The 19,462-nt window shown below is 35.5% G+C and overlaps 1 protein-coding gene across 1 annotated transcript; it reads left to right on the top strand.

The window, feature by feature from the left end:
* The first annotated feature begins 658 nt into the window (after positions 1 to 658).
* LOC150082785 (uncharacterized) lies at positions 659 to 18,160 on the top strand. The gene is made up of 2 exons (XM_090378280.1): positions 659 to 715; positions 15,511 to 18,160. The coding sequence occupies exons 1-2, from the start codon at positions 711 to 713 to the stop codon at positions 18,158 to 18,160; spliced, it is 2,655 nt and encodes an 884-aa protein (XP_090234406.1). The 5' UTR covers positions 659 to 710.
* Positions 18,161 to 19,462: the final 1,302 nt, after the last annotated feature.

Raw genomic sequence — 19,462 nt, forward strand, 5'->3', positions numbered from 1 at the left:
CAGATCACCTAGGTAGATACTGATATTACTTCAGAGGTGCCTAATCTCCACACGCTGCAATTTGCAGAAATTAAGCCTTTCTTGGTAAGAGCACCCCCTTTGTTCCCCTCACCAATCTTCTTACCCTTCTTTGTTCTCGTTCTAGCAACTCTACATCCTTCTTAAAATGAGGCCTCCAGACCTGCACAGTATTCGAGGTGTGGTCTAACTATTGCCTTGTACATCAGGATAATCACCTCCCCACACCATTTATCTGCTAGACGAGGAGTTTACAAATTCATTGTGACTGCTCTTACTTACTGAATGATTAAGGGCGGCGAGACTGTCATAGTGAGCCATGCATTTTTTGTGCTGGACTTGAACCCGTGACTTCCTGACTTGTGGCTGCCTCAGCATACCACTGCACCAAGGCGATAGCCAGCGACTCGTCTCAACTAATTAAGGTATTCACCCTTTAAAGCGTGGGTGGTGTAATAGTTTTTAGCCTGAAAGAGAGGTGTGTTGAAGGTTTTTTGCCCACATCATTCCTAGAGTGCTTTTTTGATTCTAATAGAAGTACTGCACAATACGTGCAGTTGTATTCTCTGTTTTACGTTCATTTTATACAATTTTTAAACGAGGGCGCTGCGTTCGTTTTAAAACTGATCATTGATGTTTCCAAATAAATAATGCGTGTGTTTGTATATTGAATTGGTGCATACGCTACTGTTATGACGTAAGATAATTTATTAATTTTTTATGTTGTTGTGTTGGAGATTCCACCAATTGCAGCATCATATTTTTATTTGCATATATATTCGAGATTAAACAGCTCAGACAATGATGCAATTCATCACGTATGATCACGTATTAAAATAAATTTAGCAATATATCAGCACCTAAAATTGTGGTATCATTAGGAGAAATCTTGTACCGTCTCACTTTATTTTCTTTTATGAGAGCAATTGTTACATATGTAAGAGTAGTGGTGTAGACTAGGGGGTGGGGGATGCCTTCACTTTTTAAAATTGATAGTGGGATAACTCGTTTCAAATCTTTAAACGTATTTATTTTAAATTTCAAGTCATCTTCCAGTTAGAAAGTGTACTGCCCATTTTCATTATATATATGAAATTTTAATCTTTTCTCAGCTGGCAGAAATGAGTGACCAGTCTCTTCTTTTTACCATTACAACACTGTATATGTGGATGGTTAACTTATGGTTGGCCATGGTTAACTTATCAAATAAGGACATTAGAATGCTTACTTGTTTCATCCAGTAAGGGCACCGTGATTTTGAAAAGTAGAGTACACAGTTTCCCTCATACACTGATTCCACCGAACTCTGCTAGTTTTGATATTAAAAAAAAAAAAAAAAAAAAAAAATTAAAGTATATTATGTTCTATTTAATTATTATTATTATTTTGAAGTTTGATCTGATATCTGGTGGGGGGGTGGGACTTCTGTTTATACTTCAGCATGATCACCTAGGTCAGGAGTTTATAACTAACCATTTTGACAAGAAGCAGTGGTTCAAACCACAGTCAACTTAGTGCACTCCCACTTTGACCGATTGACTATGTGAGGCCTGATGCCCTCTGTTCTTCTGCTGGAGTTTTTACTCATAAGACTTGCAGTGTGGACTTGCATCATATGAGTACAAGTTATTTCTCAATCACAATTTGATATTTTTATTCTATACATTCCTGGTTTAGATGACATATACTGTATGATTGTCTTGTGCATCTACAGTCATGAATGCATTTCTGCATGTAAACATCCTGTAAATGCTCATTCTAAACATCAGATATTTTTTGATGTTGAATGAGTATTGTTTTTTGATATGTTGCATTTTGCCAGTGCTCCTGTTTTCTACCCATATAAAACATTGTCAAATGCAAAACTAGGAATTTTTTGATATCTCTGTCATTTCATTAAGAGAAAGTGATTACCTTGTTTGCTGCAAAGCTGAGAGACATTTTCATTTTTGAGTGTTTATTATTTCACTCCAAGTGCTTTCATATACAAATTTACCCACAGCATTTGTTCATTGATGTACAGAAGCAGGTTTTTGAGGGCGAAATACATGATAAATGAAAGAACAGTGTCACATTTTCTTTTGGCACAGCACAATTGCCCAGCTTGGTGAATAATGTAAAATGTTGTTCTGCCTTTTAGCTGACTGAAAGGAGGATTAGATTGTTAAATTGCTTTCTTATTATTATTATCTGAAAATGTATTGGGGAATTATACACCAGATACTCATTCTTCCTTTTGAGGTGCAGTATAGTCCTAGGTAGATACTGATATTACTTCAGGGGGGACATTCACAAATTACAAAATACAAGTAAAGAAAATGGGTCAGATAAAATAAATTACAGATAGGAGGGGAATGATGGTCAGTCACACCAAATTCCTCTCACCCACAATGTAATAATATATATATTACATAAGTTTTTCAAAATAAATGAGTGCTGAATTAAAATGGTATTTCCTTTCATAATAATTAGGAGGAGTAAAAGTTGTGTGTACAAAACATCTTGAAGGAGAGGGGTTAAAAATTGCATTACATAACTTGTGAATGTCCCTAATTATATATAAGAAAACATGTAAAGATAGTAGAAACATTTGGGCATGGGACTCATATTGGATTAGTAAACAATGCTGCTTTTAATTAAACATTTTAAAAAATAAATTAAAATTTTAAATTATGATTCATAATACATCTTTTAATGTCATAGAATATAAAGCAATTGATTTCCTAAATGTGGACTATGATGTACAATGGTAATTTTGGTTTCCAGTGGATCATGACGTTGGCCCAGGCTTGTCATTGAGGTATTACATTATGCTTATTAGGACTTGTCATTTCAGCAGTTGCCATTACAGAATAGTAAACGTGACAGAAAGTAAAAAAAGGATATACAATTTGTAGATACAAAAAGATAGGAAAACATGAATAGTTTACAATGAACAGTTTATTCATGCTGTAGTAATCATATCTTCAGTGAACACTTGCAAGTAGTATATGGTTGAAACTCCCAAATCCAGCACCACTCATTTTCAGACTTTGTTTAGGAAAATAGGCAAGTCCAAAAAACCACCCAAATACTGAAAATTTAGTTCTCAGGTCAGCTATTTTTCAAAGCTGCATGTGAGAGCTGATTGTGCAGGGTAGAGACCTCATATCAGAAAAATAGTTTTACTGTGCTGCACTGACACTGAGAAAATTATTAGGTCATGGAATTGTTTAATAGCTATTCACAAACAAGATTATCAATTTACTGATAATAAGTCATGGATTACTGAGTCACACAATTCGTACATAAAACATTAGACAGGTTACAATTCACTAAACTGTTCAGCGAATATTTTACAACTTTTAACCTGTTGTTTGTAAACAATATCAACATGGCAACTTTTCATCCGTTTGTATTTGCCATGGGCTGCCTAAAATAAAATTAAGTAGCCCAGAGAATTGTAGCCTTCAAAATGTATGCATGGGTTCCTGTTTATTGTGGAAAAAGTACTGTCAAAGATGCTTGACATAGGAATTAGATGAAGGGATTGTTAGAATATTTTCATATTTCCTCATCCAAAATATCTGTACACAGTACAGTATGTTTTGGAAGATGATATAATTAATTTTATTTTTAGTGTGTGTGTGTGTGTGTGTATATATATATATATATATAAGTCAATTTTATTTAATGGTATCTATCTGTAGGGAATTAGGGTAGAGACCTCATCCCAGAAAAATAGTTTTACTTTGCTGCAATGACACTGAGAAAATTATTAGGTCATAGAATTGTTTAATAGCTATTCACAAAAAAGATTATTAATTTACTGATAATAAGTCATGGATTACTGAGTCACACAATTCGTACATGAAACTAATTCCCTACAGATAGATACTATTAAATAAAATTAACTAATATAATTTCATGCACGTATAATGCCTAATTGCCCTATGTTCAATAGCATTAACGTTGTACAACTGACAGGTACCTAATACGGTAAACTTTACCAAATATCATTTTTATAGTCTTCAGTAGTAGTAGTAGTAGTGGCACTTGATGCAAGAAAGCAAGTGTAGGAGCTTATGCAGCATCAGCCAAAAAAAAAAAAAAAAAAAATCACACCATACCCTCCAATTGCCTGTCCAGTTCCTCCTTAAATTTATTTAACCTATCAACTTCCACAACGACAGATGGAAGTTTGTTCCAGCAATTAACCACCCGCTGGCTAAAGGCAAATTTCCGCACATCTATTCTACATCTATCCTTTCTTAATTTGAACTTATGTCCCCGTAGGTTCGTATTCTGAACAAGTGGGAGGATCCCATCAGAATTCAGCGTGCTCAACCCATTCAAGGCCTTATAGACCTCAATCAGATCACCGCAGGTGCCTAGTCTCCAGCCACTGCAATTTTCAGAACTTAAGCCTCTCTTGGTAAGAGGATCCCTTCATTCCCCTCACCAATCGTGTTGCTCTTCTCTGTACACGCTCAAGCAAATCTACATCCTTCCTAAAATGAGGCCTCCAGACCTGTACGCAGTACTCAAGGCGTGGCCTGACCATTGCCTTATACAGAGGGACAATCACCTCCTTTTCCCTGCTAGCAAAATTCCTATATATCATTGACAAAACCCCATGACCTGCCCTAGCAGCCTGTCTACATTGCTCAGAAAACTTCATATCTGACTGCACAATTACTCCCAGGTCTTTTTCATTTTCTACCACCTTAAGTGTAGTACCACACAGTTGGTACGTTTCTCTGGGGTTACTTCTACCCATATGCAGTACTTTGCATTTGTCAAGGTTAAACTTCAGTTGCCACTTCTTAGCCCATCTGCCCAAATTATCTAGATCCTGTTGCAGTAGCACACTGCCATTACTGTCATTAACAACCCTGCCAATCTTCGTGTCATCTGCAAACTTCGACATTAAGCCTGATATACCTTCATCAATATCATTGATAAATATACAAAACAACAGTGGACCCAACACCGAACCCTGTGGGACTCCACTAATAACATTAGTCCACGAAGAGCAGCACCCATTGATTACCACCCTCTGTCTTCTCCCACTTAACCATCCTTTTATCCATTGTAGCAACTTACCCTTAATACCATTCTGCTCCAATTTGTACAGTAGTCTTCCATGCGCAACAGTGTCAAAAGCTTTCCTGAAATCCAAGTATATGATATCAAAATTATTTTTTGCATCCAGTTCCTTTGTGACCACATCATAATAACCAATCAAATTTTTCAGACAAGACTTTCCCTTAACAAACCCATGCTGTGTCTGAATTATTGCTGCAGTCTTGTCTAGATGATCCTGCAAGTAAGAACACAATATATATACTGTACTTATAAAAGTACACAATGTGCAGTACTTATTGCATAGTACTGTACAAGAGTAGTACAGTACTATATTGTATAATTTGCAGTATAAAAATCTAATAATTTTCATTGTTTTTTAATGACTGTGATGTAACCACCTGAAATCCAGAAAATCTTAAGATCTGGCAAGGACCTTGGATTTTCTGTAATGGATTTTACGTAACCTAAACTGGGATATCACCTTCTAAAGCAGCTACATTTTAATTATGTATCTAATTTTAAAAGTGAAAAATAGAAGGTTCCATGAATAGTAAAAAAACAAAGAAAATAGTTAAATAAAACCTTCAACTTTGTTTATTAATATTGAGAACTGTATCTTAAAAAAACCCAACATATCTGGAAGGACAGCCACAATTGCAAATGCTCTTGATAGTAGGCAAGTTTATATAAAATTTAGCATTTGTTTTTTAATTGTAAATATCAGATAATTGAAAAATATACACTTGATCACATTTGAAGTTCTATAGCTTTTTTCTAATTTAACAGCCACCCACTCATATGAGTTTGAATAATGAGAGGTCTTTGGCAGGTTTTCTCTACTTATCTTTGTATTTTTTGACTTTGTAATCATTTTCTTTATCCAAAGCCAACTGCTATTCATCATTTGTGTAATGCTCATCTGCTTAATGTCCAAGTTTGCAGATGTTCCAAAAGTTGGCAAGTCAGTTAATTATAGTAATCAGAGTATGCTACTCTAATAAGATCTAGAAAATTTGGGCAGACAAACTGAGAAATAACAATTGAAGTTTAACATTGACAAATGGAAGGTACTGCATCTGGGTAGCAGTAATCCCAGAATAACATAACAACTGAGTGATACTACACTGAGAGCAGTGGAGAATGAAAAAGACTTGGAGGTAATAGTGTAGACAGGCTACTAGGGCAGCTCATGGGATTTCGTCAGAGATATACAGGATTCGTCAGAGATATATAGCAAGGATGAGGAGGCAAGTAGCCCATTATCCTGTTGTATTCTTCCACATCTTGAGTACTGCATACAGTCTGAAAGCATCATGCAGGAAAGGTGTGAATCTGTTGGAATGGGTGCAGAGAAAGGAACAAGATTAGTGATGGAACAAATGGGTTCTATTAGAATAAGTAGCGATCTGGAGCGAGGGATGCTGGGGGTTTCAGGGACTGATGGCAGTCATCGTGAAACAGGTGGGTATATGGGATGTGTTAGGGTAACTAATAATGACAGGCACATGTATACCAATGCTAGAAGTATAGTCAATAAATCTGATGAATTTGAAGTGTTGGTCAAGACATCAAAGGCGGATACTGTTGGGATAGCAGAGACATGGTGTCACACAGATATAAGGAATGCAGAACTGGAATTTGGGGAGTACAATGTGTACAGACAGGATAGGAAGGGAGGAGGTGTTATGCTGTTAATTAAGAAAAACATAAATCTCAAAAGAAGTGCATCCAGTTGATATAGATGAACAGTGTTGGTCACTCACACACTAGTAAGACTTTTGTGGATTTATTGGATGATTGTTTTCTTCAGCAGCATGTTCGAGAGACAACCAGAGAGGGTAATACTCTTGATCTGATTATCAGCAGTAATCATTCATGTATTAAGAATTTGCAGATAAAGGAACCACTAGGTGGCAGTGATCACAGTGTACTGATGTGGGATTTATTTAAAGATATAATTACAATCAGGGGTAAAGGAAAGGGTTTTTGCTTCCGTAAAGGTGAGTACAGTGGTCTCGGACAGTTTTAAATTCTGTACAGTGGGATCAACTGATGGTGTTACCATTATAACACCGTCAGTTGATATCATAAAAGAGTAAATTCTAAATGGGAAGCATTCAAGGAATTAATTGTGGAATCTACTAAAAGTTTCATACCTATTAAGAAATATTGTTCAAGGTTTAGGCCTAAATGGTTATCAAATGAACTAATGAGACTCGTGACAGAGAAGAAAAATGCGTGGGATGCATATAAATTATCAAGCGACTCAGAAGCCTACAGCAGATATAAGCTAGTCTGTAATCAGGTCACAAAGGAGGTTAGGCAGGCGAAGGCAGATTATGAGAAATCGTTGGCAAAAGATGCTAAGAAAAACAGCAAGGATTTCTTTACTTATATAAACTCTAAAAGGAACGGGATGAATCTGATTGGTCCACTTGATATTGAAGGTTCGACTGTTAATAATGCTCAGATAGCAAACAAACTGAATGAGTATTTTGCATCTACATTGACACATGAGGAGTTATTAAGGTTTGAAAATGGCAGAAGATTATCAAATTGTAGCAGGGTGCTTAATGATTTTGTAATAACTGAGAGCAAAGTGGAGGAGAAATTGAAGTTAAACATAAGAAAGGCACCTGGGGTGGATAGGATCTATCCAGTTATATTAAAGGAGGCGGCAAAGCAACTAAGCAAACCCTTAGCCATAATTATGAGAGCATCCTTGGACTCAGGGGAGGTCCCCACGGACTAGAGTTGTGCAAATGTATCTCCAATTCACAAAGGGGGATCAAAGGGTGACACGAGTAATTACAGACCAGTTAGTTTAACTTCTGTTCCGAGTAAAAAATTGGAGTCACTGGTTAAAGATGCATTGCAGGATCATCTAGATAAGACTGCAGCAATAATTCAGACACAGCATGGGTTTGTTAAGGGAAAGTCTTGTCTGACAAATTTGATAGGATATTATGATGTGGTTACAAAGGAACTGGATGCAAAAAATTATTTTGATATCATATATTTGGATTTCAGGAAAGCTTTTGACACTTGTGTATGGAAGACTATTGTACAAATTGGAGCAGAATGGTATTAAGGGTAAGTTGCTAAAAAGGATGGTTGAGTGGGAGAAGACAGAGGGTGGTAATTAATGGGTGCTGCTCTTCGTGGACTAATGTTATTAGTGGAGTCCCACAGGGTTTGGTGTTGGGTCCTCTGTCGTTTTGTATATTTATCAATGATATTGATGAAGGTATATCAGGCTTAGTGTCGAAGTTTGCAGATGATACAAAGGTTGGCAGGGTTGTTAATGACAGTAATGGCAGTGTGCTATTGCAACAGGATCTAGATAATTTGGGCAGATGGGCTAAGAAGTAGCAATTGAAGTTTAACCTTGACAAATGCAAAGTACTGCATATGGGTAGAAGTAACCCCAGAGAAACGTACCAACTGTGTGGTACTACACTTAAGGTGGTAGTAAATGAAAAAGACCTGGGCAATGTAGACATGCTGCCAGGGCAGGTCATGAGGTTTTGTCAATGATGTATAGGAATTTTGCTAGTAGGGAAAAGGAGGTGACTGTCCCTCTGTATAAGGCAATGGTCAGGCCATGCCTTGAGTACTGCATACAGGTCTGGAGGCCTCATTTTAGGAAGGATGTAGATTTGCTTGAGCGTGTACAGAGAAGGGCAACAAGATTGGTGAGGGGAATGAAGGGATCCTCTTACCAAGAGAGGCTTAAGTTCTGCAAATTGCAGTGGCTGGAGACTAGGCACCTGCGCAGTGATCTGATTGAGGTGTATAAGGCCTTGAATGGTTTGAGCACACTGAATTCTGATGGGATCCTTCCACTTGTTCAGATTACGAACCTAAGGGGGCATAAATTCAAATTAAGAAAAGACAGATGTAGAATAGATGTGCGGAAATTTGCCTTTGGCCAGCTGGTGGTTAATTGCTGGAACAAACTTCCATCTGTCATTGTGGAAGTTGATAGGTTAAATAAATTTAAGGAGGAACTGGACAGGCATTTGGAGGGAATGGTGTGATTTTTTTTTTTTTTTTTGGCTGATGCTGCATAAACCCATACACTTGCTTTCTTGCATCACATGCCACTACTACTACTACTCCTACCAAGAAAGGCTTCAGTTCTGTAAATTGCAGTACTTGGAAACTAGGCACTTGCAAGGAAATCTGATTGATGCATTAAGGCAGGCTCTGAATGTATTAAGATAAATGCTGATGACATCCTTCCTCTTGCTTGGACAACACGCATGATAGGACATAAATTTAAATTGAAGAATGTTTGCAGTATGAATGTATACCTTCAGCAGTGGGTTGTTGATTGCCAGAACAAACTTCCATTTGGTATTGTGGAAGTAGGTAGTTTGAATAAAATCAGGGAAGAACTAGATAAACTCTTAGGGAAGTATAAATGATGTGGGAAGGTTGTTTTTTTTGTGTGGAATGTTGGATAAGATTGCTTTCTTGCATCATTTGCCGCTACTGATACTGTTTAAACTTTTATTCTTATTCCCTTTTGTTCATTATAATTATTCATATTAAATTTGTTATGCCAATTAGTTTATGCAAATTTTTTTGTATCCATTTAGTCTGAAGATGGATTTTAGCTAAAGTCCAAAACATTGCCAGAATATCTTGTATTAAGTGTGTATTAAGATGATTATATTTTGAAATGTGTGATATATTACCACACATTCTAAAAGAGTATATTTTTCACTTAATAATAGTTTCAAATTGTTCCTCCCTTCACAACACACACACAGACAACCAACATTATCAGACCAACCACTATGAGCAACAGAAAATATTTGTTCCACAAATATTGCATTGTTGATCTTTAAGTCTTATTTCCTTAATAAAATCAAACTTTTTCTGTAAACCAGTATTCACTTTGTACTATTTTCTGGGAAGCATAAACAATGATAATTTAGGGTTACTCTGATTTATAACCTCAATTCACTCTCTTAAGTTAATAAATTAGCTAAATTACTATTGACTTTTGAGCATGAGGAAATGGGGCCATTCCATAGCACAGAGTAAAAATCATTTTTAGGTTCACTTTCTTTCTATTAAAATTATTCATTGTAAAACTACATTTTACTGCATCTTTATAGGTACAGGGGGTCCCCAGTATCGGAGTGTTCATTATCCGAGTCCCCGCAGTTACAAGGATTTGAAAATTAAAGAATTAAAGCTTTTTCCCTTGAGAAAATTCCAAAAATCCCAAGACCAAGCACTTGAATATTTTTTTTTGTGAGAATGATCTTCATGATTGTGCAACAAATGTTAAGCACAAAGTTAAAGACATAACTAAATGGTACGACACAGTTTTATTTGAAAAAATATGACAAAAAAAAAAAACACGAACAACTCTGGACTCATTGTTTATTTGTACAACTGAAAAATAGTGTAACTTCAATAAACTTTACTTAATCTTACATTGTGTAACATATTATAATAAAAAATGTATAATAAAATAATTTTCTCATTTTTCAGTTCCTTCATCCATTTTTTACTATGTACAAGTACATAATAAACATTACTATATAATATTGGTGTAGAGACACCATATCTACTCATCATTCACAACAGGTTGCCCATGTATTGCACTACCTCAAATAAGTAATGCTTCACTTGCAATACCAGGGTACCTGCCCACCTACCAATGAAAAGCCAACTAGCTTTTGAACGGTGCCATCTGGGTGGTGACGCTCACCAAGAATAAGTAACAATAATCTTCTATATTAGTGAAGCATTACTTATTAGAGGTAGTGCAATACATGGGAAACTCGTTGTGAAGGATGAGCACAATATCAGATACAGATGAAATGATGCTTTTCACACTACTATCATAGTTTTTCTTTAAGAGTTGTCTATGGTGTATCTACACCGATATTATATAAATATAGAATCTTAAACTCTTAAAATATTATGCCTAGTTGCATTTAGTTTTATTTAAATAATAAACATTACAAAAATTGGTCCCCGTTTTAAGTGGAACATTCTAGAACCAGTTATTCTTGGATAACAAGGATCCCCTATAATAAAGATTTTATAATCTGTATACACATCACAAAACTATGAATACTGTCTTTTGTATTATTATGATGGTTGCCCACCTCCATGGATGGCTATTCTTTATATTGAGTACTTATGTTGCCATAAGGTAACACTGGTATAAATATGTTGTTTTTATTGATCTTTTGGGACACAGGGACAGGTGCATTGAAGCTGGTATTGTTTTGGTCAAAATGGCATGTCTGGTCACTTTAGTTTATGCTAGAGAATAGCAAAAGGCTGATTTTTTTTTTTTCTTTGACTCCATATTCTCAACAGTGGCAAATTTTGTGTGAAAACCCAAGGTTTTTTTGGTGCCAATCTAAATCCCAAGATATGCACAATATGTTTTTCTAACAAATGCTGTAATATTCTTCCTTTATTTTTTTACAACAAAGCCATCACAAATGTAGAAAAATGTGTCAAGTTTATTTATGTAGCCACATATCACTACAAAAACTTATAAAAACAGTTTTACTTGGATTTAATATATTGAAATTCTGGAATTTTCTTACTTTTAATTCCAATGATATTAGCAGATACAGGATTGTAGTTAAATGTACATGTTGAAAAATTAAAGTGACAACTTAATATTAAAATTTAATCATCCATTAAATTAATTTATATTATATATAAATTCCTTTATTGCCAAATTAAATAATCCAAAAAAAACCTAACTAAATAATAATAATGAAGCAGTATCCTAAAACAGAATCATCTAGTGGATTAAAATTAAAAATTGAAACTGCATCTTACAGTGCATTCACAAATGTATTAATTTAGAGAAGAATTAAACATCTATGAATCATAAAAAAATAATTTAACATGATACTATGAGTAATATTCATTCTATATTTCAAATCATTACACCAGCAAATTGGGGGCTACAATTATTTACATTTATTTACCTAATGTCAGCATTTTAAAAGCTGCCAATTTTCTTTACTCTTATCAAATTAGAAGTTAATACATTAATTACCACAATGTTGAAAAAAAAATAGATTCCCATGTGCCTCTGATATATTTTTTCTGAACATATAATCAAAGGGCATTGTTAATGAAAAATATCAATATGTTTATTAATTTAATTTTAATTTTTTATTGTTAATTGATGAGACTTATGTGTTGTCAGCCACCAATTAAATAAATTTTATAGCAACAGGCCATGAGGCATAAATGTTGTGTCATGCATCCTATCGACCGTTATGAACACAGAATAGTTACTTCTCCTTGCCACGATCATGTTTTTCTGGATGCTTTGTACTTCGTACTCAGTTTTTCAATGGCTCTTCATTATGAGGATGAATACAGTTACCCAAATTACTGGAAGTGGGGGAGATATCAAGATGATTATAATTAATTAAATTTTTTATGAATTGTTTTTATATGAAATTTTTTGAAGAAATGTTGAATTTATGCCACTAAATATAAAAATAACATTGCCCTTTATTTTTTAATTTTATAATACAAAAACTGTATATTATTTATATAAAATAAACATTTTGTTATATATAGTAGGATGTGTATATCTACTTCACATATCCTTCAAATATACCATGACCTATTCCAACAAAAAATTGAAACTAGAATCATATATGGGTATTCCAGCCCATGTATACATTTGTTTTATGGTCTGTGACACTATGTGGAGTCACATCGCATGAACCTGTGACACAAATACTGTCTCATGGCAATTAATACGTTAATTTGATGAGTTATGTTATACTTTTTTGCATGGATTCTTAAGAGACAAGTGACATATTTGATATGAATGCCAGATTGCTTTGTTAATATTTTCAGATTTTAAAATGTTAAATGTTTTTGCAAAATGTGCCAGATTTTACAGAGTTTACTGTATAATTTTTTCCATTAGAAATGTAATGTTTAACAGTTATTCATGTGTATTATTAATATTGTAGGTGGACATAAGTTATAGGTATTCTTGTGTGTTTTATTAAAAAAAAAACTGACACATGAGAGTTTAAATAAGTTTGAATTATTAGCATTAGCATTAGTAGAGGCATTTGATGCAAGAAAGCAAGCTTATGCAGCATCAGCCAAAAAAAAAAACCCACTTCCACTTCACCCCTCTGTTCGTTCAAAATATCTGTCCAGCTGAGCCTTAAACTTATTTAGGCTATCAACCTCCACCACAAGGGATGGAAGTCTGTTCCACCAACCAACCACCCGCTGGCTAAAGGCAAATTTCCGCACGTCTATCCTACATCTGTCTTTCCTCAATTTGAATTTATGCCCTCTCAGGTGATTTTTCTGAGCTAGAGGAAGAATCCCATCAGCATTGAGCATGCTTAAACCATTCAAGGCTTTATACACCTCTATCAGATCACCTCGCTGGTGCCTAGTCTCCAGACACTGTAATTTGCAAAACTTAAGCCTTTCTTCGTAAGAGCACCCCTTTGTTCCATTCACTAATCTTGTTGCCCTTCTCTGTACTCGTTCCAGCAGCTCTACATCCTTCTTGAAATGAGGTCTCCAGACCTGTATACAGTACTCTAGGTGTGGCCTGACCATCGCCTTATACAATGGAATAATCACCTCCTTATCCCTGCTGGAAAAATTCCTGTATATCATTGACAATACTCCATGAGCTACTCTTGCAGCCCGTCTGCACTGCTCAGAGAACTTCATATCTGCCTGCACAACCACCCCCAAGTCCCTTTCATTCTCTACCACTGTCAGTGTAGTACCACAGAGTTGATACGTTGCTCTGGGGTTGCTGTTTCCCATGTGTAGTACTTTACATTTATCAATGTTAAACTTCATTTGCCACCTCTCAGCCCATCTGCTCAACCTTTCCAGATCCTGTTGCAGCAGCATAGTGTCAGTAGTGTCCTTGACAACACTGCCAACCTTTGTATCGTCTGCAAACTTGGACATTAAGCCCGATATACCATCGTCAATATCATTTATAAATACAGAAAACAATAATGGACCCAACACTGAGCCCTGAGGGACTCCACTAATAACATCAGTCCACGATGAGCAGTGTCCATTGATTACCACTCTCTGTCTTCTCCCCCTCAACCACCCCTTTATCCATAGCAGCAATTTGCCTCCAATGTCACACTGCTCCAATTTGTGTAGCAGTCTTCCATGTGCGACAGTATCAAAAGCCTTTCTAAGATCCAAGTATATAATATCAAAGTTATTCCCTGCATCCAGTTCTTTTGTGACTGCATCATAGTATCCAATCAAGTTGGTCAGGCAAGACTTCCCCTTAACAAAGCCATGCTGTGTCTGAGCTATTATCCATGTTCTTCAATTATCTATGCTTCCTCTCCTCACCATTAGTCTACATTATCAGGTATAGTGGAAAAATGATATAAGTAAACAAGCTTATAGAGCATCAGTCATTAAAAAAAAAATTACCACTTTTTTATTCATCTCTTGTAATAATTTGTCCAATCGTTCCTTAAATTTATTCAAACTACTCACTTCCACAATGCCAGGTGGAAGTTATTCCAACAACCAGTTACTTTCTAGCTGAAACCAAATTTCCAGGCATCTATCCTGCAATCATTCTTTTTCAATTTATATTTCTGTCAGTGTGTTTTTCATTCAAAAAAGATTAAGGATGTAGTTTATTCATTCCATGTAAGACATTGGACAAGATCTCCTTACAAATGCCTAGTTTTCAAGTATTGCAACTCATAGAATTCAAGTCTCTCTCGGTAAGGATACACTTTTGTGCCCCTGACTAGTTTTGTTGCCCTTCTTCACATCTTTTCCAACAGATCTACATCCTTCCTAAAATGAAGCTTATAAACCTTTCCAAAATTTCACTGTATTTAGATTTCTTTTGAGAGTGAGTATCAAATCTGAATTAGGACCAAAACCTTGGTGCCCCTCCAGGCACCAGTTTAGCATATGCTGTATAATTAAATATAGAACATACGTATAAAAAAAATAATCAATTTCTATTATTCCAATTTTTATGAAATTTCGGATGGCCTGACAAATCTTTATAAAAGGATTATATAAAATTTCAAGAAAATATGTTCACTCTGAGTTGAGTTGCTACATGCACATAGATAGACAAATGAATGGACATTGTGAATCTAAGAGATACTTTGTACATTTGTGAAAAACAACTAAAATTTAGTTATATTTAGATTTTAATATAAAATATGTAGTCATACTGAAAAATTCATTTAAGATATTGGATTGATAAATTTCCTGGATCAGATTATATAGATCATTTTCTATTTTTGTATGTATTTGTACATCAAATTAAAATAGACATATTTCCTATATTCCTTGGATGTGTACATCAAATTAAAAGAGACATATTTCCTATTTTCTAAACTGTTTTTAATATTTTTTTTCTTTTAGGTACATAATGGACTTTGATGATGACACACATCTCTGTCTACGCTGTAGCAAAACTATTGTTGGGTTGGATAACTATATAGCACATAGACAACAGAACTGCATCAATATTCGTCCACCTGAATCTTCTGATCTTCAGCCATCACAAACAAATGAAGAGAGTGAAAGATGTAATTCTCCATGTGAGCCTTCAATTTCTGCTACTTCAAGTCATAACCACCACACACCATACATTGTTCATCTTACAGCTGATGATTTCTTTTCTTCCTTAGAGTTGCAAAGTAAAACCAGCTCATCTAAAAATACTAGTCTTGTTGATAGTAATTCCACTGATAATCAGAAACAGCTACATCGAGGAAAAGATTCAGGTTCAACAGAAAATATCTCAGCTCCAGCATCTGTGGGTCCAGTGCTATCAGAACCATATGATGACTATGAAAATGAAAATGAAAACTCAAATAGTTTTGATGACAGTGACAATGACTTTTATCCTCCTACTTCACATACAGGTGGAAAATGGAAACCAGGCTCACAACCAGACTTTTCACATAGGCAACATTGGGAAGTATTCTCGTTGCCATGTTCTCCTTGTGATGAAAAAGAAAAATCCACCGAAGATGCAACTGAAAACCAGTTAAATGTAAATAAATTAGCTATAGAAGATGAAACAAATATCAAACACTCAGAATGCCCCAATGAAGTTTTCGATTGTGAAATTTGTAAGAGAAAACTTCGTGATAGGTATACTTTTGCCAGGCATCTAACCACATCTTACCACAAAAGAAGAGAAGCAAAATGTAAAGAAAAAAATTCCCTTCTCATCGTTGAGTCACCTGTGAATAATGAAACTGATGGATTACTTGAAAAATCAAAAGACCATGCACACCATAATGAAGCCCACCTTCCTAATGTGTGTCCATATTGTTCACAAGTATATGAAAGTTCATCACAGTGGAGAGATCATATATTGACAGAACATACTAAAGAATGCAAAGAATGTCAGTTATGCAGTCTTCATTTTGTTACACATCATGAATATAGAAGTCACTTAAGCAAACATCACAAAAAAAAGAATTCTGCCAAACAGAAAAAGAATGAGAAAGTTCATGGACAGTTTGAATGTGATATATGTGATTATAAGACAGATTCTAATACTAAACTTTTGCATCACAAAATTGGACATCAAGAACCAGAAAGCATTTTGGAAGAAGTTAAGCTGCGTGGTACATGTAAAAACAAGAAAAAAATTCCTAAGCATAAACAGCCTAATGGATCTGAACAGCCAAAGCAAATATGGAAACAGTTAGTTATGAAAAAAAAATATCGATGTCCCTACTGTAGCAAACTTTATCCTAAACAACACTTAAAATTCCATATGTATACTCATACTGGAGAAAGACCATTTAAGTGCAATATATGTTCCAAAGCATTTGCCCAGAAAAGCACATTACTGATGCATATTAAACGACATTTAGGACTGAAGCACTTAAAATGTGAAAAGTGTGATTTCAGAACTTTAAGAAAAAGTGTTTTATTGCGCCATCAGGATACTCATCTCTCAGATCGTCCTCGTCCTTTTCTTTGTGATATCTGTGGTTCTGCACAACTTGATCGGTGGGCACTCAGCCAACATATGAAAGGACATGGAGAATGTGAATATAAATGTGATTATGATGGTTGTCGCTTGGCTTTCAGTAACAGAAGCAAATTAGCATACCACATGCGTGTTCATAATAATGAACGTCCATTCCTTTGTGATGTTTGTGGTTATGCTGGAAAGACATCTCACCAGCTTAAAAAACATCAGAGATCCCACACAGGTGAAAGACCATTTAAATGCAAACACTGTAGTTACTCTGCATCACTGAGTAGTCATCTACTTCGGCACATGCGACTTCACACTGGTTCAAAACCTTATAAATGCCCATATTGCGACTATTCCTGTAATACCCAAGAAAATATTAGGAAGCATATTTTGAAAACAAAAAAACATCTTGGTAAGAAAATGTATCCTTGTCGTTTTTGTGAATTTGCCTGCAATGAATTCCAGGAATATCGAGAACACCTTTTAAGTAGTCATTCTGAGCATTTTCCAAAAGGAGAAAAAGATATAGATTCCTCTGTCATAGCAGGTTTATATGTAAAAGACTTTCCAAGGCAAGATGAAACACCAATTCCTTATTCACCACGGCAACAAAATTTAGAATTAAAAAAATCTCTACACAAACTGAAAAGGAAAAAATTAAAAAGAACAACCATTCAAGATAAGAAACTAAGTGATCCACTGGTTTACATTGAAATTCCTGCCATTGGCAGTTTAGATGTTTCTAATAGTGCCTTACAGTCAGAAGCAACACTACCAGTCATAACCACATCTGTAGATACAGTTGGAGCAAATTGCATAGCAACATATATCCAGGACACAACATATTCATCTGTAGCAATAGAGCAGTTTGCAGCTGAACCAAGTGTGTATACATCTGGGACAGATACAAATAATACCCATGTACTAGTAGCTAGTGCTCTAGAATGCACAGGAACAGATTTACAGCTAGAGAGTTCTGTGTCAGATGCACAAATGCATCACTCTGGTCATACATCTGCTGTTGATGGATCAGCAAACACAATATTTATATATGTTCCTGTTAGTTGAATATTGAAGTTGGTTTTGCTAAAAATGAAAGAAAAACATAGGAACCTATATAAGAAAAAATATAATTTTTATATATATATATATATACACACACCATTGCATGGTTTCAACTGAAGTTCACTTTGTGAAATACTAGTGTATATAGTTTGTATTTTATGTAAAGTGTTTGTTGTGAATGTCACAGTACAGAAGAAGTAAACATTTTATTCATTGCTAGTCCGATTTGTAATTCTTATGTGTGGAGTGGAAATTCTATAATAGTAATCATATAAGTATTGTAAATAACTGTTTTGAGATGACCCCAAACTGTTTTACTAATAAGAAGAGTGATAAGATGAGAACCACTTGAAAAAACATGCTTAGGATCATTTTCTCTGCAACATTTAGGAAATACAGTATGTGGTACTCCTCAAGGAAGACAAACATCACAGTGCAAAACATCATTACTTGTCCTAAAGAGCAGTCTGTTATTAGTAGTATTAGTAGTGGCATATGATGCAAGAAAGCAAGCTTATATATACACAGAGTTGGCTTTGCATTAGCAAAATAATACCTACCTAACACTTTGTGGGGCCACCTTTTGCCCATAATACAGCCTGAATGTCTTGGCATGGCATCCACAAAGTGTTGCAGTATGTCCTGTGGCAGTGCTAACCATGTGTTGCACAATGTGTCCGGTAATGCCCACACTGTCAGGTGGATGGTCATAGTATCAAATGTCCTTTTCCAGTGGGCTCCATACATGCTCAATTGAGTTAAGATCAGGTTTGGGCACCCATGAGAGGGCAGAGAATTCACTATCATGTTCCTGAAACCAGTTTGCAACTTGCTGGGCCACATGGTATTGGGCATTGTCTTGTTGATAGATAGTGGTGTTGTTTGGATACACATCTGAAGAAGTGTACTTGGTTGGCGACAAAAGAAATTCCGATTGAGCCTTTGATTAACGATGATCAGAAGGCCTGCGACATGCTACGAAAACAGTCCCAAACCGACACCCGCCCCCTTCTGCAGCCTCCCAAATGCCAACAGTGCATCTGTTACTTTCATCATCATGGTTGAGTTATAAACGTGATTCATAAGACCAGGCAACAGGTTTCCACAGGTTGGTGGTTTAATGTTTGTGCTGATGTGGCCATGAAAGGCACAGTTTCTTGTGTCTCACAGTGAGCTTGGCCACTTGTGAAAACCATTGACTGCCACACCCTGTATATGAGCTAATGTCTGATACATAGTCCATATGGATATTGGTCTTGCTATTCCTACGTTTACTGGGTGGTTAGCTGGGCCACTGTGCTGCAT

This window comes from Mastigoproctus giganteus, chromosome 7, assembly GCF_048544385.1.
Source record: "Mastigoproctus giganteus isolate SK-2022 chromosome 7, ASM4854438v1, whole genome shotgun sequence".
Taxonomy (NCBI): Eukaryota; Metazoa; Arthropoda; class Arachnida; order Uropygi; family Thelyphonidae; genus Mastigoproctus; species Mastigoproctus giganteus.